At 51.5% G+C, this 25,517-nt stretch overlaps 1 protein-coding gene across 13 annotated transcripts in view; it reads left to right on the top strand.

Annotated features, from left to right (window-relative positions):
- The window catches only part of LOC119963540 (electrogenic sodium bicarbonate cotransporter 1-like), a 296,890-nt gene that overhangs the window by 261,225 nt on the left and 10,148 nt on the right, over positions 1-25,517 (top strand). For all 13 annotated transcript variants that reach the window (XR_005460119.1, XR_005460120.1, XM_038792824.1 and 10 more), the window contains 5 exons: positions 3,981-4,159; positions 7,508-7,580; positions 13,066-13,134; positions 17,462-17,635; positions 24,970-25,128. Coding sequence is in view for 11 of the 13 variants with exons in the window: in XM_038792824.1 (XP_038648752.1) it covers positions 3,981-4,159; positions 7,508-7,580; positions 13,066-13,134; positions 17,462-17,635; positions 24,970-25,128 (654 nt within the window). In the remaining 2 variants the exon portion in view is untranslated. The remainder of the gene's footprint in view (positions 1-3,980; positions 4,160-7,507; positions 7,581-13,065; positions 13,135-17,461; positions 17,636-24,969; positions 25,129-25,517) is intronic.

Here is a 25,517-nt window from a genome sequence, read left to right as displayed (position 1 = left end):
CATATATATTTTTCAGCTTGAGAGAATGAAGTCACTGGTGGCGAGGGCCAGACAATATCGGAGCGACTCTTCTTGTTTTTCCCCAGTCTATATTTTTGGAGCTGGTTCTGTTTTTTGCTTTATAAATTGTTTCCATTGCGTGTTCACCTGATCGCTTGCTTTCACCTCCATCGATCTTCCCTTCAATAGAATGGGGAGAGTTTTGGCCACATACCCTTCAGCAGCACTGGGCACATTTGTTGATTTCTGATAAGAGAATAGATTGAGCTCATGTCCAGAAGGTGGATCATCTGTCACCTTGGCCAGGAATTCATTCCAACAATTGGAACAGGGCAGTCACAGGCACAATAAATGTCTGGCGTTCAAAGTTAAATCACCAGTTGTGTTCAAAAGAAAGAGCTGCTGTTTAGAAAGCGTCTTTGCTGATTTCCCAAAATGTTTTACTGCCAAAGAAGTACTTTAGAAGTGTAAAATTACAGGAAATCCAACATTAGATTTACAGACAGCAGGTTCTCACAGACAGCAGTTAACGAAGTTACAAATACCGTTTGATCAGATGCAGCTTGAGGGATAAATATTTGGAGCACATTAGGAGGGCGCGCTTGCTCTGTTTACATTTGAATAGTGACTTTGAAACTGCTCAGATCAGAAACATCGGCTCACCTGGGAAAAGAACACATCTGACAGTGCAGCGCTCCCTCAGTACTGACCCTCTGACAGTGGAGCATTCCCTCAGTACTGACCCTCTCACAGTGCAGCGCTCCCTCAGTACTGACCCTCTGACAGTGCAGCATTCCCTCAGTACTGACCCTCTCACAGTGCAGCACTCCCTCAGTACTGACCCTCTGACAGTGCAGCGCTCCCTCAGTACTGAACCTCTGACAGTGCAGCGCTCCCTCAGTACTGACCCTCTGACAGTGCGGCACTCCCTCAGTACTGACCCTCTGACAGTGCAGCACTTCCTCAGTACTGACCCTCTGACAGTGCGGCACTCCCTCAGTACTGACCCTCTGACAGTGCAGCACTCCCTCAGTACTGACCCTCTGACAGTGCAGCACACCCTCAGTACTGACCCTCTGACAGTGCAGCACTCCCTCAGTACTGACCCTCTGACAGTGCAGCGCTCCCTCAGTACTGACCCTCTGACAGTGCAGCATTCCCTCAGTACTGACCCTCTGACAGTGCAGCACTCCCTCAGTACTGACCCTCTGACAGTGCAGCACTCCCTCAGTACTGACCCTCTGACAGTGCAGCACTCCCTCAGTACTGACCCTCTGACAGTGCAGCACTCCCTCAGTACTGACCCTCTGACAGTGCGGCACTCCCTCAGTACTGACCCTCTGACAGTGCAGCGCTCCCTCAGTACTGATCCTCTGACAGTGCGGCACTCCCTCAGTACTGATCCTCTGACAGTGCGGCATTCCCTCAGCACTGACCCTCTGACAGTGCAGCACTCCCTCAGTACTGACCCTCTGACAGTGCAGCACTCCCTCAGTACTGACCCTCTGACAGTGCAGCACTCCCTCAGTACTGACCCTCTGACAGTGCAGCACTCCCTCAGTATTGATCCTCTGACAGTGCAGCACTCCCTCAGTACTGCCCATCTGACAGTGCAGCACTCCCTCAGCATTGACCTCTGACAGTGCGGCACTCCCTCAATACCGACCCTCTAACAGTGCAGCACTCCCTCAGCACTGCCCCTCTGACAGTGCAGCGCTCCCTCAGTACTGACCCTCTGACAGTGCAGCACTCCCTCAGCATTGACCTCTGACAGTGCGGCACTCCCTCAATACTGACCCTCTAACAGTGCAGCACTCCCTCGGTACTGTCCCTCTGACAGTGCAGTGCTCCCTCAGTACTGACCCTCTGACAGTGCAGTGCTCCCTCAGTACTGACCCTCTGACAGTGCAGCGCTCCCTCAGTACTGACCCTCTGGCGGTGCAGCACTCCTTCAGTAACGACCCTCTGACAGTGCGGCACTCCCTCAGTACTGACCCTCTGACAGTGCGGCACTCCCTCAGTACTTTATTGGGCAGCACGATAGCATTGTGGATAGCACAATCGCTTCACAGCTCCAGGGTCCCAGCTTCGATTCCGGCTTGGGTCACTGTCTGTGCGGAGTCTGCCGATCCTCCCCATGTGTGCGTGGGTTTCCTCCGGGTGCTCCGGTTTCCTCCCACAGTCTAAAGATGTGGTCCAAAGTTAGGTGGATTGACCATGATAAATTGCCCTTAGTGTCCAAAATTGGCCTTAGTGTTGGGTGGGGTTACTGGGTTATGGGGATAGTGTGGAGGTGTTGACCTTGGGTAGGGTGCTCTTTCCAAGAGCCAGTGCAGACTCGATGGGCCGAATGGCCTCCTTCTGCACTGTAAATTCTATGACTATGACTACTGACCCTCTGACAGTGCGGCACTCCCTCAGTACTGACCCTCTGACAGTGCAGTACTCCCTCAGTTTTGACCCTCTGACAGTGCAGCACTCCCTCAGTACGGACCCTCTGACAATGCAGCCTTTCCTCAGTACTGATCCTCTGACAGTGCAGCACTCCCTCAGTACTGACCCTCTGACAGTGCAGCGCTCCCTCAGTACTGACCCTCTGACAGTGCAGCACTCCCTCAGTACTGACCCTCCGACAGTGCAGCACTCCCAGCACTGATCCTCTGACAGTGCAGCACTCCCTCAGTACTGACCCTCTGACAGTGCAGCACTCCCTCAGTACTGACCCTCTGACAGTGCAGCGCTCCCTCAGTACTGACCCTCTGACAGTGCGGCACTCCCTCAGTACTGACCCTCTGACAGTGCGGCACTCCCTCAGTACTGAAGCTCTGACTGGGCAGCACTCCCTCAGTACTGACCCTCTGACAGTGCAGCACTCCCTTAGTACTGACCCTCTGACAGTGCGGCACTCACTCAGTACTGACCCTCTGACAGTGCAGCACTCCCTCAGTACTGTCCCTCTGACAGTGCAGCACTCCCTCAGTACTGACCCTCTGACAGTGCGGCACTCACTCAGTACTGACCCTCTGACAGTGCAGCACTCCCTCAGTACTGACCCTCTGACAGTGCGGCACTCCCTCAGTACTGACCCTCTGACAGTGCGGCACTCACTCAGTACTGACCCTCTGACAGTGCAGCACTCCCTCAGTACTGTCCCTCTGACAGTGCAGCACTCCCTCAGTACTGACCCTCTGACAGTGCGGCACTCCCTCAGTACTGACCCTCTGACCGTGCAGATCTCCCTCATTGCTGACCCTCTGGCAGTGCGGCACTCACTCAGTACTGACCCTCTGACAGTGCAGCACTCCCTCAGTACTGACCCTCTGACAGTGCGGCACTCGCTCAGTACTGACCCTCCCTCTGACAGTGCGGCACTCCCTCAGTACTGACCCTCTGACAGTGCAGCACTCCCTCAGTACTGACCCTCTGACAGTGCGGCACTCCCTCAGTACTGGTCCTCTGACAGTGTAGCACTCCCTCAGTACTGACCCTCTGACAGTGCGGCACTCCCTCAGTACTGACCCTCTGACAGTGCGGCACTCCCTCAGTACTGACCCTCTGACAGTGCAGCGCTCCCTCAGTACTGACCCTCTGACAGTGCGGCACTCCCTCAGTACTGACCCTCTGACAGTGCGGCGCTCCCTCAGTACTGACCCTCTGACAGTGTAGCACCCTCACAGTACTGACCCTCCAATCTTGCGCTGCTCCCTCAACAGTGTCAGTGGGAATATCAGTCTAGATCTTGTGCTCAAGTCTTAAAAGTGAAAGCCATGACTTGCTGTCGGTGTGGTGAGAGACTGATATCGACTAACTAACAGTTGAAATTGTGTTGCCACGTTCCTGAGGAATTTCCTGTGCCTTCCATTGCTTCCGTCTCACCTTCACTGCCTTTATTCCTCAATGTGGTCGGCGTGTTCAGGGCTTTGATTTTCCCATCAATGCAATATTAATAAACTGGAACCTGTTTCCCCTTTTGTTGACAGAAAGGGGCTGGCTATCACCTGGACCTTTTCTGGGTGGCTATCCTTTTGGCCCTTTGCTCATTTATGGGCTTGCCCTGGTACGTAGCTGCCACCGTGATTTCTATCGCCCACATCGACAGCTTGAAGATGGAGACAGAAACATCAGCCCCTGGAGAACTGCCCAAGTTTCTGGGAGTCAGGTAGGAAACCTCTCAGTCCATTTCATGAAGCTGAGCGCTGGCTTTTCTTTTTCGTTTGTCTTTTGTTTATTTTAATATATATAAATTTAGAGTATCCAATTTTTCTTTTTCCAATTAAGCGGCAATTTAGTGTGGCCAATCCACCTCGCCTGCACATCTTTGGGTTGTGGGGGTGAGACCCACACAGACACGGGGAGAATGTGCAAACTCCACACGGACAGTGACCCAGAGCCGGGATCGATCCCGGGTCCTCGGCGCCGTGAGGCAGCAGTGCTAACCACTGCGCCACCCTGCAGCCCACTCGAGCACAGTTTTCAATCATTGACACCAACCTGATTGGTACCAACTCACAGTAAGGAGGTACCTGCAGCCGGATTGGTCTATTCAGCCTCGCGAACCTGCCCTGCCATCCAATAAGATCTTTTTTTCCCCAAATTTCGAATACCCAATTCTTTTTTTTTCCAATTAAGGGGCAATTAAGGGGGGAGGGTGGGGGGGGGGGGGGGTGAAACCCACGCAAACACGGGAAGAATGTGCAAACGGACAGTGATGCGGGCCGGGATCGGAACTGGGACCTCGGAGCGTGAGGCAGCAGTGCTAACCACTGCGCCACTGTGCCGCCCTCTCCAATAAGATCTTGACTGATCTTCTGCATCCACACTTTGCCAGCCTATTTCCATATCACCTGTTTCCTGGTTTTCTGGACGGTAAAGACACTGCATTCTCAGTAAGTAAGGAGCGTTTTGCATGAGCTTTAATTCCCTTGTCAGGCATTGAACCCGCGTGTTCAAGGAGCCTGTTTTCCAAAACAACGCAAGGATGTAGAGAGATCAAAGAGAGTGAGAGAGCGCAGAACAGATTGTCGAACAATGATTGAAGGTGACAGGACACAATGAGAAAGCTACTAAAAGCGCATTTGAAACCCTGGACTTTATTAAAAGTGAAAGACGACAAAAGCAAGATTGTGGATCTAAATCTTGATAAAGAAAAACTGGTCAGACCTCAGCTGGAGTATTGTGTCAAATTAATGGCATCAGATTTTAGGAAGAATGTGAAAACCTTGGAGTTGTTGAGGGAGTGCTGCACTGTCAGAGGGTCAGTACTGAGGGAGTGCTGCACTGTCAGAGGGTCAGTACTGAGGGAGTGCCGCACTGTCAGAGGGTCAGTACTGAGGGAGTGCCGCACTGTCAGAGGGTCAGTACTGAGGGAGTGCTGCACTGTCAGAGGGTCAGTACTGAGGGAGTGCCGCACTGTCAGAGGGTCAGTACTGAGGGAGTGCTGCACTGTCAGGGGGTCAGTACTGAGGGAGTGCTGCACTGACAGAGGGTCAGTACTGAGGGAGAGCTGCACTGTCAGAGGGTCAGTACTGAGGGAGCGCTACACTGTCAGAGGGTCAGTACTGAGGGAGTGCCGCACTGTCAGAGGGTCAGTACTGAGGGAGTGCTGCACTGTCAGAGGGTCAGTACTGAGGGAGTGCCGTACTGTCAGAGGGTCAGTACTGAGGGAGCGCCGCACTGTCAGAGGGTCAGTACTGAGGGAGTGCCGTACTGTCAGAGGGTCAGTACTGAGGGAGCGCCGCACTGTCAGAGGGTCAGTACTGAGGGAGGGCTGCACTGTCAGAGGGTCAGTACTGAGGGAGCGCCGCACTGTCAGAGGGTCAGTACTGAGGGAGTGCTGCACTGTCAGAGGGTCAGTACTGAGGGAGCGCTGCACTGTCAGAGGGTCAGTACTGAGGGAGAGCTGCACTGTCAGAGGGTCAGTACTGAGGGAGTGCTGCCCTGTCAGAGGGTCAGTACTGAGGGAGTGCCGCACTGTGAGAGGGTCAGTACTGAGGGAGTGCCGCACTGTCAGAGGGTCAGTACTGAGGGAGTGCAGCACTGTCAGAGGGTCAGTACTGAGGGAGTGCTGCACTGTCAGAGGGTCAGTACTGAGGGAGTGCTGCACTGTCAGAGGGTCAGTACTGAGGGAGTGCTGCACTGTCAGAGGGTCAGTACTGAGGGAGTGCCGCACTGTCAGAGGGTCAGTACTGAGGGAGTGCTGCACTGTCAGAGGGTCAGTACTGAGGGAGTGATGCACTGTCAGAGGGTCAGCGCTGAGGGAGTGCTGCACTGTCAGAGGGTCAGTACTGAGGGAGTGCCGCACTGTCAGAGGGTCAGTACTGAGGGAGTGCTGCACTGTCTGAGGGTCAGTACTGAGGGAGTGCTGCACTGTCTGAGGGTCAGTACTGAGGGAGTGCTGCACTGTCAGAAGGTCAGTACTGAGGGAGTGCCGCACTGTCAGAGGGTCAGTACTGAGGGAGTGCCGCACTGTCAGAGGGTCAGTACTGAGGGAGTGCCGCACTGTCAGAGGGTCAGTACTGAGGGAGTGCCGCACTGTCAGAGGGTCAGTACTGAGGGAGTGCTGCACTGTCAGAGGGTCAGTACTGAGGGAGTGCTGCACTGTCAGAGGGTCAGTACTGAGGGAGTGCCGCACTGTCAGAGGGTCAGTACTGAGGGAGTGCTGCACTGTCAGAGGGTCAGTACTGAGGGAGTGCTGTCTGTCAGAGGGTCAGTACTGAGGGAGTGCTGTCTGTCAGAGGGTAATTGCCCCTGAGGGGGGCAGTTAAGAATCAACCACGTCGCTGTGGGTCTGGAGTCACATATTGGCCAGACCAGGTGAGGACGACAGATTTCCTTCCCTGAAGGTCATGTGTGAGCTTGACGGGGTTTTACCACAATCGGCAATGGTTTCATGGTAACCTTGAGGCTTTTAGTTCCAGATTTTTAAAAATTGAAATCAAATTCCACAATCTGCAGTGGCGGGATTCGAACCCGGGTCCACAGAGAATTATTCTGGGTCTCTGGATGTCTAGTCCAGCGAATGTCTACCACCACTCCACTGCCTCCCCTCTATTGTGGAATCATAGCAGCCAATCTGTGCACAGCAAGATCCCACTCGGGCAATGTTACAACAACCAGATAGCCCGCTGTTGACGGAAGAATAAATATGTGGCAACACACCGGGGAGAACTTGTTGCTCTTCTTCAAATCTGTGAGCGGATCGTTGTGCACCCGACTGAGATAACAGGCGGATCGTCAGTGTGAGCATCAGAAGCACTGGCCGACCTGTGGCTCCCCTCGGTGGATACTGTCCTCAAGTGTCTGGAGTGGGACTTGTACCCACAGCTCTCAGACTTGGAGGTGAGAGTGTTAGACATCGGGGCTATACAGCTGATCCCTGTTAGCTTTGTACTAATCGGAGGAAAAGAGATGACAACTTTGTTTTGTAACATTCAGAGCATTTCATCTGAAGTTTCACTTTCCTGTTTGACACATTCTTCTGGTGCTGACCCTTTCTGTCCATTTGCAGGGAACAGCGAGTGACTGGCGTTATTGTCTTCTTTCTCACTGGTATTTCCGTCTTCATGGCTCCCATACTAAAGGTACCACCTTTAAATATTTCTTAATAATGTTTAATCACACAATTTCGGGGGTACTGATTAACTGCACAAATAGTCATGTCTGACTTGTGACAGCTTCTTTACTGGGTCTCCATTTCTGGTTGTTCCCACCTTTCAAAATCCAGGATTGACAGTGCTGATGTTTCACTGCAATTGTTTTTTCTCCTGCAATGAATTTGAAACTATTAACAGCAGCACAGAAACACACAAACCCACTCAGACACAGACACAAACCCACTCAGACACACACACAAACCCACTCAGACACACACACAAACCCACTCAGACACACACACAAACCCACTCAGACACACACACAAACCCACTCAAACACACACACAAACCCACTCTGACACACACACAAACCCACTCTGACACACACACAAACCCACTCAGACACAGACACAAACCCACTGAGACACACACACAAACCCACTCTGACACACACACAAACCCACTGAGACACACACACAAACCCACTCAGACACACACACAAACCCACTGAGACACAGACACAAACCCACTGAGACACACACACAAACCCACTCAGACACACACACACAAACCCACTCAGACACACACACACAAACCCACTGAGACACACACACAAACCCACTCAGACACACACACAAACCCACTCAGACACAGACACACAAACCCACTCTGACACAGACACAAACCCACTGAGACACACACACAAACCCACTCAGACACAGACACAAACCCACTGAGACACAGACACACAAACCCACTCAGACACACACACAAACCCACTCAGCCACACACACACAAACCCACTCTGACACACACACAAACCCACTGAGACACAGACACAAACCCACTCTGACACAGACACAAACCCACTGAGACACACACACAAACCCACTCAGACACAGACACAAACCCACTGAGACACAGACACACAAACCCACTCAGACACACACACAAACCCACTCAGCCACACACACACAAACCCACTCTGACACAGACACAAACCCACTGAGACACACACACAAACCCACTCTGACACACACACAAACCCACTCAGACACACACACACAAACCCACTGAGACACAGACACAAACCCACTGAGACACACACACAAACCCACTCAGACACACACACACAAACCCACTCAGACACACACACACAAACCCACTGAGACACACACACAAACCCACTCAGACACACACACAAACCCACTCAGACACAGACACACAAACCCACGCTGACACAGACACAAACCCACTGAGACACACACACAAACCCACTCAGACACAGACACAAACCCACTGAGACACACACACAAACCCACTCTGACACACACACAAACCCACTCAGACACAGACACACAAACCCACTCAGACACAGACACAAACCCACTCAGACACAGACACAAACCCACTCAGACACAGACACAAACCCACTCAGACACGCACACAAACCCACTCAGACACACACACAAACCCACTCAGACACACACACAAACCCACTCTGACACACACACAAACCCACTCTGACACACACACAAACCCACTCAGACACAGACACAAACCCACTCAGACACACACACACAAACCCACTCAGACACAGACACAAACCCACTGAGACACACACACAAACCCACTCTGACACACACACAAACCCACTGAGACACACACACAAACCCACTCAGACACACACACAAACCCACTGAGACACAGACACAAACCCACTGAGACACACACACAAACCCACTCAGACACACACACACAAACCCACTCAGACACACACACACAAACCCACTCAGACACACACACACAAACCCACTGAGACACACACACAAACCCACTCAGACACACACACAAACCCACTCAGACACAGACACACAAACCCACTCTGACACAGACACAAACCCACTGAGACACACACACAAACCCACTCAGACACAGACACAAACCCACTGAGACACAGACACACAAACCCACTCAGACACACACACAAACCCACTCAGCCACACACACACAAACCCACTCTGACACACACACAAACCCACTGAGACACAGACACAAACCCACTCTGCCACACACACAAACCCACTCAGACACAGACACAAACCCACTGAGACACACACACAAACCCACTCTGACACACACACAAACCCACTCAGACACACACACACAAACCCACTGAGACACAGACACAAACCCACTGAGACACACACACAAACCCACTCAGACACACACACACAAACCCACTCAGACACACACACACAAACCCACTGAGACACACACACAAACCCACTCAGACACACACAAACCCACTCAGACACAGACACACAAACCCACTCTGACACAGACACAAACCCACTGAGACACACACACAAACCCACTCAGACACAGACACAAACCCACTGAGACACACACACAAACCCACTCTGACACACACACAAACCCACTCAGACACAGACACACAAACCCACTCAGACACAGACACAAACCCACTCAGACACACACACAAACCCACTCTGACACACACACAAACCCACTCAGACACACACACAAACCCACTCTGACACACACACAAACCCACTCAGACACAGACACAAACCCACTCAGCCACACACACAAACCCACTCTGACACACACACAAACCCACTCAGACACACATACAAACCCACTCTGACACACACACACAAACCCACTCAGACACACACACAAACCCACTCTGACACACACACAAACCCACTCAGACACAGACACAAACCCACTCTGACACACACACACAAACCCACTCAGACACACACACAAACCCACTCAGACACACACACAAACCCACTCTGACACACACACACAAACCCACTCAGTCAGACACAAACCCACTCAGACACACACACACAAACCCACTCAGACACACACACACAAACCCACTCAGACACAGACACAAACCCACTCAGACACACACACAAACCCACTCAGACACACACACAAACCCACTCTGACACACACACACAAACCCACTCTGACACACACACACAAACCCACTCTGACACACACACAAACCCACTCAGACACACACACAAACCCACTCAGACACAGACACAAACCCACTCAGACACACACACAAACCCACTCAGACACACACACAAACCCACTCAGACACAGACACAAACCCACTCAGACACAGACTCACAAACCCACTCAGACACAGACACAAACCCACTCAGACACACATACAAACCCACTCAGACACAGACACAAACCCACTCAGACACACACACAAACCCACTCAGACACAGACACAAACCCACTCAGACACAGACACACAAACCCACTCTGACACACACACAAACCCACTCTGACACACACACAAACCCACTCTGACACAGACACAAACCCACTCAGACACACACACAAACCCACTCTGACACACACACAAACCCACTCAGACACACACACAAACCCACTCAGACACACACACAAACCCACTCAGACACACACACAAACCCACTCTGACACACACACACATACACTAAGGCATCGACACAAACCCACTGAGACACACACACAAACCCACTCAGACACACACACACAAACCCACTCAGACACACACACACAAACCCACTCAGACACACACACACAAACCCACTGAGACACACACACAAACCCACTCAGACACACACACAAACCCACTCAGACACAGACACACAAACCCACTCAGACACACACACACAAACCCACTCAGACACACACACACAAACCCACTGAGACACACACACAAACCCACTCAGACACACACACAAACCCACTCAGACACAGACACACAAACCCACTCTGACACAGACACAAACCCACTCAGACACACACACAAACCCACTCAGACACAGACACAAACCCACTGAGACACAGACACACAAACCCACTGAGACACACACACAAACCCACTCAGACACACACACACAAACCCACTCAGACACACACACACAAACCCACTCAGACACACACACAAACCCACTGTGACACACACACAAACCCACTCAGACACACACACATACACTAAGGCATGGACACACAAAAACCCATACCGTGTCACACACACCCTCACAAGCACACACACACAGATACACATCCCTGAATGTGTCTGACGTGGTAGACTGCATTCTGCTGCAGGATGGTCCTGCCTCCTCATGGTGAACTCTCGCCACTGCCTCTCAGGCTGTGTTGTGCAAGAACAAATGTCTTTTACTAAATTTCAAGTGGTTAAACTAACATTTTGCGAGGACCTATTTCTTTGGTCGAGGGCCCAAAGTCATGTGTGTGAACTGAGAGGTGCCAGAGTATTGGGGGAGTGGGCAGCGGTCATGTTTCAGACATTTGTCACAAGCTTTGATTCATAAACCCCCCTCCCCCAGGCACTGTTTTCGGAGGGACGATTGAGGAGGGGGGGGGGGGGGAGGGGAGGGGAGGGGTGGGGGGAGGCGACGAGAGAGAGATTCTGCTCCAGTGAGCCACCAGGTAGCCTGAGAGTCGGCGGAACATCATCAGTAAGGGATTAATAGGGAAGGGAGAGGAACGATTTGGACGGGCGTTAAAGGAAGGCAGGTCGCACAGCTGCGGTGAATTCGAGATGTGAGGTTAATTGCGTCTCTTTGGGCCGAACACGTGCCTTAGCGTGAATATAAAATCAAGGCTGACACTGGAGTGCGGAGCTGAGGGAGAGCTGCACTATCAGACGGTGCTGTCTTTCAGCCCAGCCGTGAGATTGTTTGCCCTCTCAGGTGGACACTCGAACCCCCACGGTGCTGTTTAAGGAAGAGCTGGGAATGATCTCCCCGACGCAATATTTATCCCTCGTGAAATCAGGTCATTATCACACTGTTTACTATGGATTCTTGTCGTGCGCACGTTGGCTGCTGTGTTTCCGACAATTGGCACCGCACTTCAAAACTGACTTCACAGCCCGTGGCACCCCGATCCCGCGCTACACTGAGGAGTTCTGGCGAGCGAAGCCCCTCGGTATAGAAAGCGGGGCTCTGTGCAGCCTGAGCTGTTCATTCCCCGCTGAGGCCCCCTATTTAACCGGGGGCGCCACGTTAAAGAGTGGGGGGGGGGTGTCTCAGCACTGTGAGCCCCGGGTAACAGGCGGTTAAACACACTCGCTACGGTACTCAGTCTGGTGAGACAGCGACGGGGAGCTTAGTGACATAGCCTGGATGAAACCCCCAGCAAAACTCGCTACAATGACAATCAGAAACCTTTTCCTTCGATCGCGCCCTCTGTCTCTTTACCTCCTCTGATAAGGTGCTTCTTCTAATCTACTTCTCTGACCAATCTTCATATGTCGCTGAAAGCCACATTTTGTTTTCTAACGCCCGCTTGAAGAACCTTGGGACGTTCATTATGTTAAAGGTGCCATATAAGTACAAGTTGTTGTTGAGTTGAAGTGAATGTTCGCTCAATGACTGATTGCCTTCCTCTTTCGTTCCAGTACATCCCAATGCCAGTGCTTTACGGAGTTTTCCTGTACATGGGGGTTGCTTCTCTGAGGGGTGTACAGGTGAGTAACCATAGCAACTGTTTGCAAGCTAAATTCCAGAGAAAATGCCCGATAATTATTAACCAGCCTGCCAGTGGCCAAAGTGAGTTTGAATAACGGTCGGCTGAAAATGATCTGGGCGACGATTACCTTGGCGGGAGGCGGCGAATCATTTCAGTGGAAACCCCTGAAGCCAGATCATTCGATCACAATGACTGGGACTTTGGCTGGCTGATGGGGGCCTCGCCCATCTCTTGGGGAATTGGCAGGGAGCCCCCATTAATTCCATGAAGGACGCCCAATGGAATGAAGTGTTTTTAGGCACTGAAGTAGCTGTCATTGGGCATTCCCAGCGATTGAAGCCCTTGGGGGCAAATGTTGTAGCCGCCATGAACTGTTGGCCAACCAGAGGCCAGCACCTCATCATTGACGTGCAGTGCTGCACCCACCCAAGGCTCAGGATCGCAGAGGGACCCCAGGCCACAGGTGCGCCAGGGCAGGGTGGGGGCACCTGATAGGTGAGGGACCCCTGCCCTGACCCCGGCGGGGCACCTGGCAAACCCGACAGGTGCTTTTCCAGGAACGCGGGAGGTCTGTTCGACCTCTACCTAATCCCTGAGCCACCACTACATTGCAAATGGCTCATTGATAATGCGTGTCAACTGGCTCATTAAAAGCCTAATAACATCCTGCAGCTCGGGCAGCGCGGTGGCACAGTGGGTTAGCCCTGCTGCCTCACAACGCCGAGGTCCCAGGTTCGATCCCTGCCCTGGGGTCCATGTGGAGTTTGCATATTCTCCCTGTGTCTGCGTGGGTTTCACCCCCACAACCCAAAAGATGTGCAGGGGAGGTGGATTGGCCATGCTAAATTGCCCCTCAATTGGAAAAAATTAATTGGGTACTCTAAATTTATTTTTAAGAAAGCCTAATAACATTCTGCAGCTAGGACGGCGCAGTGGTTAGCACTGCGCCAGGGATCCGCGCTCGATTCCAGCCTTGGTGACCGTCTGTGTGGAGTTTGTACATTCCTCCCGGTTTCCTCCAGGTGTTCCAGTTTCCTCTCTCAGTCCAAAGATGTTCAGGTTAGGTGGATTTGCCGTGCTTAATTACCCCTTAGTGCCCAAAGGTTAGGTGGGGTTACTGGGTTACGGGGATAGGATGGGAGCATGGGCCTGGGTAGGATGCACTTTCAGCGGATCAGTGCAGACTAGATGGATCGAATGGCCTCCTTCTGCATTGTAGTGAATCGAGGAATCCCAGGTCAGCCTCATCCATTCTCCAACTTTATTAGGTGAGGTGAGGTCACAGCTGGGAATTGATCAAAGGTCACGTGAACTGGTGCAGTTTGGTTGCATAAGGTAAAAGTAAAATAGTGCGAATGGTGGAATCTGAAACACAAACAGAAAACGCTAGAAACACTCAGCAGGTCTGGCAGCATCTGTGGAGAGAGTCAAACGTGTAATGGTGACCATGAACCAATGTCGATTGTCGCAAAAACACGTAACCCTGGAGCGGGTTACGTGTTCACCGAAGCAGAGATCATAGCCCCAGTCTGATGTCACCTTATGGACAACAGTCACGTTGAAGCAGTTACCATCCCATCATCGCCAGGACAACACTAATTACATCCAGTTTACACCACAGGAAGAGTTCACTTGATCCAGCTCCCCTGTGCCAGCGTTTCTGCTCCATCTGAGCCTCCCCCTTCCTCCTGTTCACATCCCCCCCCCCCCCGTCACCATCTCTTTCTATTCCTTTCTCCGTATGTACCTAACCAACTTCCTCTTTAAATGTCTCTCCTGTTATTCAACTTGTCCACTCCCTGCGGCAGTGAGTTGTCCGTTCTCACCACTCTCTGGGTGAAGAGATTTCTCCTGAATTAATAACTGTCTTATATATATGGCCCCTGTCCCTGGTCCCCCTCACAAGTGGAAACATCCCTTCTACACAATCCGATCAAACCCATTCACAATCTTAAAGACCTCCATCAGGTTAGCCCTCAGCCTTCGCTTTTCTAGAGAAATGGACCCTGCCTGAAATTTAGAGTACCCAATTATTTTTTGACCAATTAAGGGGCAATTTAGCGCGGCCAATCCACCTACCCTGCCCACCTTTGGGTTGTGGGGGTGAGACCCACGCAGCCACGGGGAGAATGTGCAAACTCCACACGGACAGTGACCCAGGGCCAGGACCGAACCCGGGTCCTCGGAGCCGTGAGGCAGCAGCACTAACCACTGCGCCACTGTGCGGGCCCCAAAAGTTTTTTTAAAAATAAATTATTATTAAAGATTTTACATTTATTTTTTTTATTTTTTTTTATTTTATTTTATTTATTTTCTTTAAATTTAGAGTACCCAATTATTTTTTTTCCAATTAAGGGGCAATTTAGCGTGGCCAATCCACCTACCCTGCACATCTTTTGGGTTGTGGGGGCGAAACCCACGCAGACACGGGGAGAATATGCAAACTCCACACGGACAGTGACCCAGAGCCGGGATCGAACCTGGGACCTCGGCGTCGTGAGGCAGCAGTGCTAACCACTGCGCCACCGTGCTGCCCAAAGATTTTACATTTATAATAAATTGATTCATAAACAATGGGTGGAACACAGAACAATGGAGCAAAAACACAACCAATCGTATAAACCTCATCCAAAATGAAAGAAAAGAAAAAAGCCTCTCCCCAACCATAACCTAAACCCCCCCCCCCCCCCAACAACTGGCGATGACTAACTCCTTAAAGAAGGAATTGAATGGCTCCCATCTCAGGTCGAACTCCTCAACCGACCCCCTCACGGTTGACTTGACTTTCTTCAGAGGCAAAATTCCATTGGGTCACCCAACCAAACTGAGGTGCTGGGCGGGGTCGGACACCCCCACCCCAACACAACCCGCCTCTCGTCCCCGACCCGAAAATGGCCACCAAGGGACAAGGCTGCAGATCAGTGATAAGAATCACTGTCGTGGCGCTAAATAAGGACACCCAAAATCTTACAGCTGAGGACGCGACCAGAACATGTGTGTGTGGTTGGCCGGAACCCGAGAACACTGCTCACACTTGGACTTCTACCCCGGAAAGAACCCTGTCCGAAATAGTTCACAACCTTGGTTATATTACTGAACAGTGGCTGCAATGCTGTCTGTGCTGTGTCATTTATTCTAATTCAACTCTTTCCCCTTAACAAGTGCTGATCACTTATTTCAAAGCATGTGTTTCTCTTTCTAATAATAAGAAGAAGAATTTTTATTATTGTCACAAGTAGGCTTTCATTAACACTGCCATGAAAAGGGCAGCACGGTGGCACAGTGGTTAGCATTGCTGCCTACAGCGCTGAGGATCCGGGTTTGAATCCTGGCCCTGGGTCACTGTCCGTGTGGAGTTTGCACATTCTCCCCGTGTCTGCGTGGATTTCACCCTCACAACCCAAAGATGTGCAGGCTAGGTGGATTGGCCACACTAACTTGCCCCTTAATTGGAAAAAAAAAAATTGGGTACTCTAAATTTTTTTTAAAACACTGCAATGAAGGTACTGTGAAAATCCCCTAGTCGCCACACCCCGGCGCCTGTTCGGGTACACAGAGGGAGAATTCGGAATGTCCGATTCACCCAACAAGCACGTCTTTCGGGACTTGTGGGAGGAAACCGGAGCACCCGGAGGAAACCCACGCAGACACGGGGAGAAAATGCAGACTCCACACAGATATTCTCATGTATTTTCTTGAATTCTGTTTAATTCCCTTTTCTTCCCATGTACTGAATGATCTGTTGAGCTGTTTGCAGAAAAATACTTTTCACTGTACCTCAGTACACGTGACAATAAACAAATCCAATCCAATCCAGATAGTGACCCAAGCGAGAATCAAACCTGGGTCCCTGGTGCTGTGAAGCTACAGTGGTAGCCCTTATGTCAGGCTGCCATCTATTCTGTTGCAATTTCTGTAAAGATATACACAGCTCTTATAAGGTCAGATAACCTAAATACACCAGCAGTGTTTAGAGAATTGTAGTTCTCGATGAGCAAAGACACACACTTGGACAGGGAGGTTTGGATCTCCAAATTCTCCAATTCCACGTGTAACATTCCCTGGGCGAGAGGTTAATGTTGTCCGATTCTCAATATGTTTAAGGAGGAAGATGGATAAATACATGAGGGAGAAAGGAATGGAAGGATCTCCTGATAGGGTGAGATGAGGAGGAATGGGAAGAGGATCATGTGGAGCAAAATCACCAGCATGGACCAGTTGGGCCGAGTGGCCTGTTTCTTTGCTGCACACCTGATGTAGCTCAATGTACAAGCTGTTGAGGAGTGGGGCCGGGGTTAAAGGCTGGCTCTGTTTTGTCATTTCAGTTCATGGACCGATTGAAGTTGTTGCTGATGCCTCCCAAACATCAACCAGACTTCATCTACCTGCGACATGTCCCCCTACGGAGGGTTCACCTCTTCACCTTCATCCAGGTCATCTGTCTGGCTATGCTCTGGATCCTGAAATCAACCGTGGCAGCCATCATTTTCCCAGTTATGGTAAGTTATTCCATGTTCCAGCACTCAATCTCTCTCCCTCCTCTTTCCTGCAACGTTAGCCACCTCTATCCCTCCCAACTCCCCCTGTCCCCCACTCCCTCCCCCTCCTCATTGGGGGGGGGGGTTGGAATTGTGAATGCATTACAGGGACAAGACATTCCCCACACCCTGAGCTCACGGCCCCGCATTGCTCACATGATTCACGAGGAATGATCTACCACACTGACTCCCCTTGGAGTAGGTCATTAGCCCAGCCCACGAGGGACAATGGACAGAGCGACGTGGTTATCTCGCCTGAGGGACACCACTCCCCACCAAACATGGGGCAAGGCAAGGAGGCAAACCTCCGTGAGTTATCACAGCTGGAATAGGGATTGAACCCACATCACTGGCATCATCCTGCATCATATTCTGGCTATCTACTACTTATTTGGGGAAAGATATAGTGGCATTATGACAGTTCAGAGGAGGTTCACTAGATTGATTCCAGAGATGAGGGGTTTGTCGTATGAGGAGAGATTGAGCAGTTTAGGCCTATACTCGCTAGAGTTTAGAAGAATTTTTTTTTTTTAATTTGTTTTTATTAAAGCTTTTTTCAAACAGAATTTTTACATAACTAATAACAGAAAAATAAATGAAAAATATTTAACAAAACTAGGTGGCTTTTATCATTATACAAAAAGAAAATATACATTAAATAAACAGTTCCCCCACCTGAGCCCCCCCCCCCCCCCGGATTGCTGCTGCTGACATTTTACCGCTCCCCTAGAAAGTCAAGGAAAGGTTGCCACCGCCGGGAGAACCCCAGCAAGGACCCTCTCAAGGTGAACTTTATTCGCTCCAGGCTGAGAAACCCAGCCAGGTCTCCACACTCGGGGGTTTCGAGTCCCTCCACATTAACAAGATCCGTCTCCGGGCTACCAGGGAGGCAAAGGCCAACACCTCGGCCTCTTTCGCTTCCTGCACTCCCGGATCCTCTGACACCCCAAATATCGCTATTGTTGGACTTGGCTTCACCCGCGTGTCCAAAATCCTGGACATAGCCCTCGCAAAGCCCTGCCAGAATTCTTTAAGCGCCGGGCATGCCCGGGACACAGTCCTCTATTCTGGTAGCCAAAGTTTTAGCCAGCAGTTTGGCATCCACATTCAGGAGTGATATCGGCCTGTAGGACCCACATTGAAGCGGATCCTTCTCCCTCTTCAAAATGAGGGAGAGGAATGCCTGCGACATCGTCGAGGGGGAGAGGGGGGGGGGGAGGGCTCCTCTCTCCTTTGCCTCGTTAAAGGTTCTCAGCAGGACTGGGCTCAGCAGCTCTGAGAACTTCTTATAAAATTCTACAGGGAAGCCGTCCGGACCCGAGGCCTTGCCTGACTGCATACTTTCTAGGCCCTTAACTATCTCCTCCAACTCAATCGGGGCCCCCAGTTCCTCCATCAGATCTTCATCCACCCTTGGGAACCTCAATTGATCCATAAATTGCTTCATCCCTTCCCCTCCCCTCGGAGGTTCTGACTCGTACAGTTTACAATAAAACTCCTTGAAGACTTTGTTGATCTTCTCTGGGCCCAAGACCGTGTTGCCTTCCTTATCCCTAACTCCCCCGATCTCCCTGGCCGCCTCTCTCCTGCGAAGTTGGTGCGCCAGCATCCTACTTGCTTTCTCCCCATACTCGTCTACTGCCCCTTTCACCTTCCTCAGCTGTGCCTCCGCCTTCCCAGTGGTCAGCAGGTCAAACTCCGCCTGCAGCCTCCGGCGCTCCTTTAGCAGCCCCTCCTCGGGGGTCTCCGTGTACTTCCTGTCTACTCTAAGTATCTCTCCCACCAGTCTCTCCCTCTCCGCCCTCTCCCTCTTCTCTCTATGGGACCTAATAGAGATTAACTGCCCTCTAATAACCACCTTCATAGCCTCCCAAACCGTGTTGCTGTTACCTCCCCTGTGTCATTTATTGTCACATAGTTTTGGATGCTCCTCCTTATCCACCCACACACCTCTTCATCCGCTAGCAGTCCCACATCCAGTGTCCAGAGAGGGTGCTGCCCTCCCTCCGCCCCTAGTCGCAAGCCCACCCAATGCGGGGCATGGACTGAGACCACAATGGCCGAATACTCGACCCCTTCCAGCCTCGAGATTAACGCCCTGCTCAACACAAAATAGTCAATCCGCGAGTATACTTTGTGAACGTAGGAGAAAATAGAGAACTCCTTCGCTCTTGGCCACGTATCTAAGTAGTGGTGTCTGTCCTGGTACATTACCCAAAGCCTCGCCGGATGCAGGAGCCCAATTTCACCCCTTTGTTGTGGAGGACCGCTGTAGCCCGGTTGAAACCCGCACGTCTCCTCGCCAGCTCAGCTCCCAGATCCTGGTATATACGAATCTCGCAGTTCTCCCACTTACTGCTCCGCTCCTTCTTTGCCCAATGCAGGACACGCTCCCTGTGTGTGAAGAGGTGGAACCTTATCACTATCGCCCTCGGCCGTTCGTTCGCCCTAGGCTTCCTCGTGAGGACGCTATGCACCCCGTCCAGTTCCAAGGGCCTCGGGAAGGCCCCTACGCCCATCAGCGTCCCCAGCATTGTAGTCACATACGTGCTCGCGTCCACCCCCACCGCACCTTCGCAGGTTGTGACTCCTGGACCTATATTCGAGGTCATTCAGTCTCTCCTGCCATCTCTTGTGTAGGGCCTCATGCGCCTCCACTCTGACCACCAGGCCCAGGATCTCATGCTAATTGTCAGATACCTTCCTCTCCACCTCTTTGATCGCCTTCTATTGCACCTTCTGAGTCTCCACCATCCTTTCCATAGAGGCCTTCATAGGGGCCAGCATCTCCGTCTTCAGCTCTACAAAGCAGCTTCTCAGAAACTCTTGCTGCTATCTCGACCACTGGGCCCACGCTGCATGGCCCGCGCCAGCCGCCATTTTCTCTTCCCGGACCCGCTCCGCTCGCTTCCCCGTGATCGCTCTTTTAACGGCCCCACTCCTGGTCCCCTCCATGCAGCAGTGAGGGGAACCTCTCCAGCGTCCTTTGCCACACCCGGAATCACTGCCAAAGTGCCGCTACAGCTCCGTTAAAGGGCCCGAATGTCCGATCTCGGCGGGAGCTGCCGAGTGCGCGACCTATCCGGACATGGCCGCTACTGGAAGTCTAGAGTTTAGAAGAATGAGGGGAGATCTAATTGAGGTGGGCAAGATGCTAAAACGTATGGATAAAGTAGACGTGGGGCATTCTAAAACGAGAGGTCATAATCTTAGAAGAGGTAGCAAAATCTAAAACAAATTTGAAGAAAAACGACTTCCCCCAAAGGGTTGTGAATCAGTGGAATTCGCTACACCAGGGTGCAGTGCATGCTGGGACAGTGAGTAAATTTAAGGAGGAGTCAGACAGGTTTTTAATTGGTAATGGGTTGAAGGGTTATGGAGACCGGGCAGGATGGTGGAGTTGAGGCCAGGATGGGGTCAGCCATGATCACATTGAGGGTGTCAGGCTCGGGAGGTTAAATTGCCGACTCCCCCTCCTAGGTCATGTGTTCCAGGGAGGAGATGCTCTGGCTGATTTCACAATCCAGCTCTTGATTTGTAGCATTGTAGGTAACAGATGAGGAACATATCAGCCATGATAGAATGGTTGAGCAGGCCCGATGGGCAGAGTGGCCTAATTGTGCTCCTATATCTTATGAACATCTGAACATGAGCTACCCCCCCCCCCCCCCCCCCCCCGCCCCGAGGTAATGAAAACAAAATAATAAACGGCCAAACTTGCAATAAAAAAGACATTTCATGTCTTCTCAATATCCCAGAACAATGTGATTGAAGCAAAACCACAGAAATGTTTCCACTTGTTCAGGCCAACGCTGCAAGCGAACAGGGACAACTCCTGGGGAGACAGTAAGCCGGGTATTAAACTCTGATTTATTATTCATCATCCTGCTTCTGAAGAAGATGTAGCCAAAACTGCTCACAAATAATTAACCCATACAAATCAAAATGCCCTTGGCTGTTATACTCATTGAATAAAAGTTTTGTTTGCTGGAAGTGAGGGGTTAAGTGCTTCCAGTAAAACATGCAGCAGATTTTAACCACTTTTACAAAACCTGCAAAGTTTACTCAGCAAGCAGCCTTCCTGATAGAGAAACTCATCCGGGATTTTTAACTCAGATAGTCGAGGCATTATTCTGTGATAGGCACACGAGAGAACAGAAAAATTGGGATCCTGTAGCTGAGAGTTTTAAATATCTCAAGGTCTTGTTGTTCAAAAATACCAGGAGATCTTTACCCCGGGTAGCAAAGATTGTTAGCAAAATATCTCTTTAAACACACGTGCACGTTCGACACAGATTTCTGGAAGGAGAAGATTGTGGAGTGACCTGATAGAGGTCTTTATAATCACAGTGAGGTTTGCTAGCAGAGATCCAGAGTAGATGTTTCCACTTGTCAGAGGTGCCAGAAGTAGGGGCCATAAAATAAAGTAGTTATTAGTAAATCACATAAGAATTCAGGAGAAACCTTACTCTCTTTACCCAGAGAGTGATTTCCTCCCACAGTCCAAAGATGTGCAGATTAGATGGATTGGCCATGCTAAATTGCTCCTTAGTGTCCAAAAAGGTTACTGGGTTATGGGGATGTGGTGGGGGCGTGGGCTTAAGTAGGGTGCTCTTTCCAAGGGCTGGTGCAGACTTAATGGGCCGAATGGTCTCCGTCTGCACTGTAAATTCTATGATTCTATGAATGTAGAACATTTAACATTCGATTACAACAGGACAAAGCAGGAATATAAGTATCACTCATCACCACCCTGCCCCACTCCCTTGTGGTTGTTGACCTCTGCGGTTTCTGGCCTGGAAACACCTACATTTTAAAATTCTCATTCCTGTATTCAAACCCTTCAATAGCCTGGCTCTTCCCTATCGCTAGAACCTCCTCCAGCCCGACAACTCTCCGCATTCCTCCAATTCTGGCACCTGATGCCTCTGCCACTGAAGGTGGTTGGTGGGAGTGTTTTCACCCATAAGCCTGTTTGTAAACAATTCTCTGCCACCTGTGGTGGGACTTCTGATCCGGCGGAGGGTCAATCGTCGGGCAAAAAAACGGGATTGTGCTATTCCGATGCTCCAGTCCCCTGCCAGCGGCAGCAGCCAGCTACATGCTGGCGTGAGGATGTAAATGGGATGCAAATAGGTCATTTACATCTGATCAAAGGGCTGGAAGGCCGATTCTCCACACCTCCGTGAAGCTCTAACCCTCTCGGCCGGGTTTCACCTGGGCATGGATTGGTGCAAATGTGTTCCAGCGTGATCCTGATGCAGTGAACCCTACGGTGGGCCAAGGCGGTAAGTATGTAATGTAAGTGCCTCCAAAGTCAATTGCTCCCCTCCACAAAGCAAATCCTGCCCACCTCGCCAGCCCCCCATCAGATTCCCAACAGAGACCCCCTGTCAGACCCCCATATCAGAGACCTCCCCATCAATCAACCCTGTCTAGCTATGATTGACAGATCTTCACCACATCAAAATAAGTTAAGTGCTTTCTGATGAGAAAAATAGGACGCGAAAGAACGAGGGCGGGATTCTCCCGTACCCGGCGGGGCGGGGGTCCCGGCGGGATGGAGTGGCGTGAACCACTCGGGTGTCGGGCCACCCCAAAGGTACAGAATCCTCTGCACCTTCAGGGGCTAGGCCGTGCCGGAATGGTTTGCGCCCCACCGGCCGGCGTGGAAGGCCTTTGCCGCCGCGCCAGCCGGAGCCGAAGGGACTCCGCCGGCTGGCGCGGGTCCGCGCATGCGCGGGAGCATCAGCAGCTGATGACGTCATCCCCGCGCATGCGCAGGGGGGGCTCACCTTCGTGCCGGCCATCGCGGTGGCCTGCACACCCGGCGCGTAGGAAAAGAGTGCCCCCACGGCACAAGCCCACAGTGGGCCCCGATCGTGGGTCAGGCCACCGTAGCGGCACCCCCCCAGGGCCAGATCACCCCGTTCCCCCCCGGGACCCCGGAGCCAGCCCGCGCTGCCATGTCCCACCGGTAAGGGTCCTAGTCCAATTTACGACGGCGGGACCTGCATAGAATGAGCGGGATTTCGGCCCATCGCGGGTCAGAGAATCGCTGGGGGGGGGGGGGGGGGGGGGGCCGCTGCGAGCAGTCACCGACCGGCGCGGCGTGATTCCCACCCGCGCCAATTCTCCGGTACCGGAGAATTCGGCGGCCGGCGGGATTCACGCCACCCCTCGGCAATTCTCTGACCCGGTGATGTAAGACTTCTTTCTGTGCTCACCCCAGTCCAACGCCGACATCTCCACATCATGGTCACTGCCGGCGTGAACATCGCGCGAAAGGTAAGTTTGGGGCCTGTGGGGGGCAGAGAGGGGATCGAGCACCACGGCCGTGCTCGGGAGGGGACTGGCCCGCGATTGCTGCCCACGTCTTGCGGGGCAGCGGAGAGGAAGACGGCAACTGCGCATGCGCGGCTGACGTCACTTAGGCGCCGCCGGCCGTGTCATTATCGGCGGCCAAGTTCTCCGCAAAGCCGCCTCTAGCCCCCCCGCGGGGGGGGGGGAGATTAGGGGGCGAGAAGCGGCCTCCGACGCCGTCGTGAAACATTCCGTGTTTCACGCCAGCGTCGGCCGTTGTGGAGAATCACACCCATGGTACACAGATTGGATATTGCCAAAGGAAGGAGTTATTCATTTTTGGCAAAGATCCAAATCTGGATACAGTTCCAGGAATAATTTTTGGAAATAAGGGCGAGTTAAGTTTGTCTTTTAGAATGTTGTGGGTTTTTTTTTAGAATGCTGTGGATTGTCGCAACAGCTGCGGAGGATTATTCCATAGCTGTCAAAATGCAATCAGAGTTTTCAGAGCAGGTTATTGGATGTGAAGCCATGTGCCTGAATCCCCCTCAGTGAGATTTCAGCATTGCAGTTACAGAGCATCAGCCTAGATCCATTCCCTTCCTAAATCTTGCCACCTCCCATCCCCTCCTTTGAGAAGCTGCTTAAAACCTACATCATTGGCCAGGCTTCTGGTCACCTGAAATAATATCTCCTTTTTTGCCAGGTGTAAAGTTTCCTCTGATAACCACCCCCCCCCCCCCGCCCCCCATGATATTTTATTACATTGACGGCGCTATGTAAATGCAAGTTGCTATTGCCATTGTTGGGATTACGCGGCCTTTGAGGGACAGTGTCTAAGGGCTTGCCACCCATAAGTTGCAACTTGGAGAGTAGAAACTGGATTGGATCGGAAGGGCGATCTTCAGGAGAATCTCACGCACGTGATCTTTTCGCATAATGCTTTGGAAAATGTGACAATGTGATGATGGGATCTCCTTCCCTGCCCGCAGATCCTGGCACTTGTCGCTGTTCGAAAGGGAATGGATTACATCTTTTCCCAGCACAACCTCGGCTTTCTGGATGACGTCATTCCAGAAAAGGACAAGAAAAAGAAGGAGGACGATAAAAAGAAGAAGAAGAAGCTCAGTGGGGACAGTGACAACGATGACGTAAGCAATATTCCACCAGTAAACCAATACATACTGAAGTCCGCTACGAAGGCAGTTTAATTTCAGACTAGTTTAAATGCACTGCGGTTCGGTGTTGACCTGTTTCTCATTGTCTAATCCCAATTGAAATGCTCGGTTAAACATTTAAAAATAGAGGATAAGGGGGTTAAATTTTCCAATCCTGAGGCAATCACCCTACGTAAGTGAATCGTAGAGGTTTATGGGATGGAAGAGGCCATTCAACCCACTATATCTGTGCTGCCACGTTGGGCGGAATTTAACCAAAGAATTGGAAGCAGCACGGTACCATGGTGGTTAGCGTAAATGCTTCACAGCTCCAGGGTCCCAGGTTCGATTCCCGGCTTGGGTCACTGTCTGTGCGGAGTCTG

This window comes from Scyliorhinus canicula, chromosome 3 (genome assembly GCF_902713615.1).
Source record: "Scyliorhinus canicula chromosome 3, sScyCan1.1, whole genome shotgun sequence".
Taxonomy (NCBI): domain Eukaryota; kingdom Metazoa; phylum Chordata; class Chondrichthyes; order Carcharhiniformes; family Scyliorhinidae; genus Scyliorhinus; species Scyliorhinus canicula.
The sequence above is the reverse complement of the archived record's forward strand: the minus strand, read 5'-3'. Positions and strand labels throughout refer to the sequence as shown.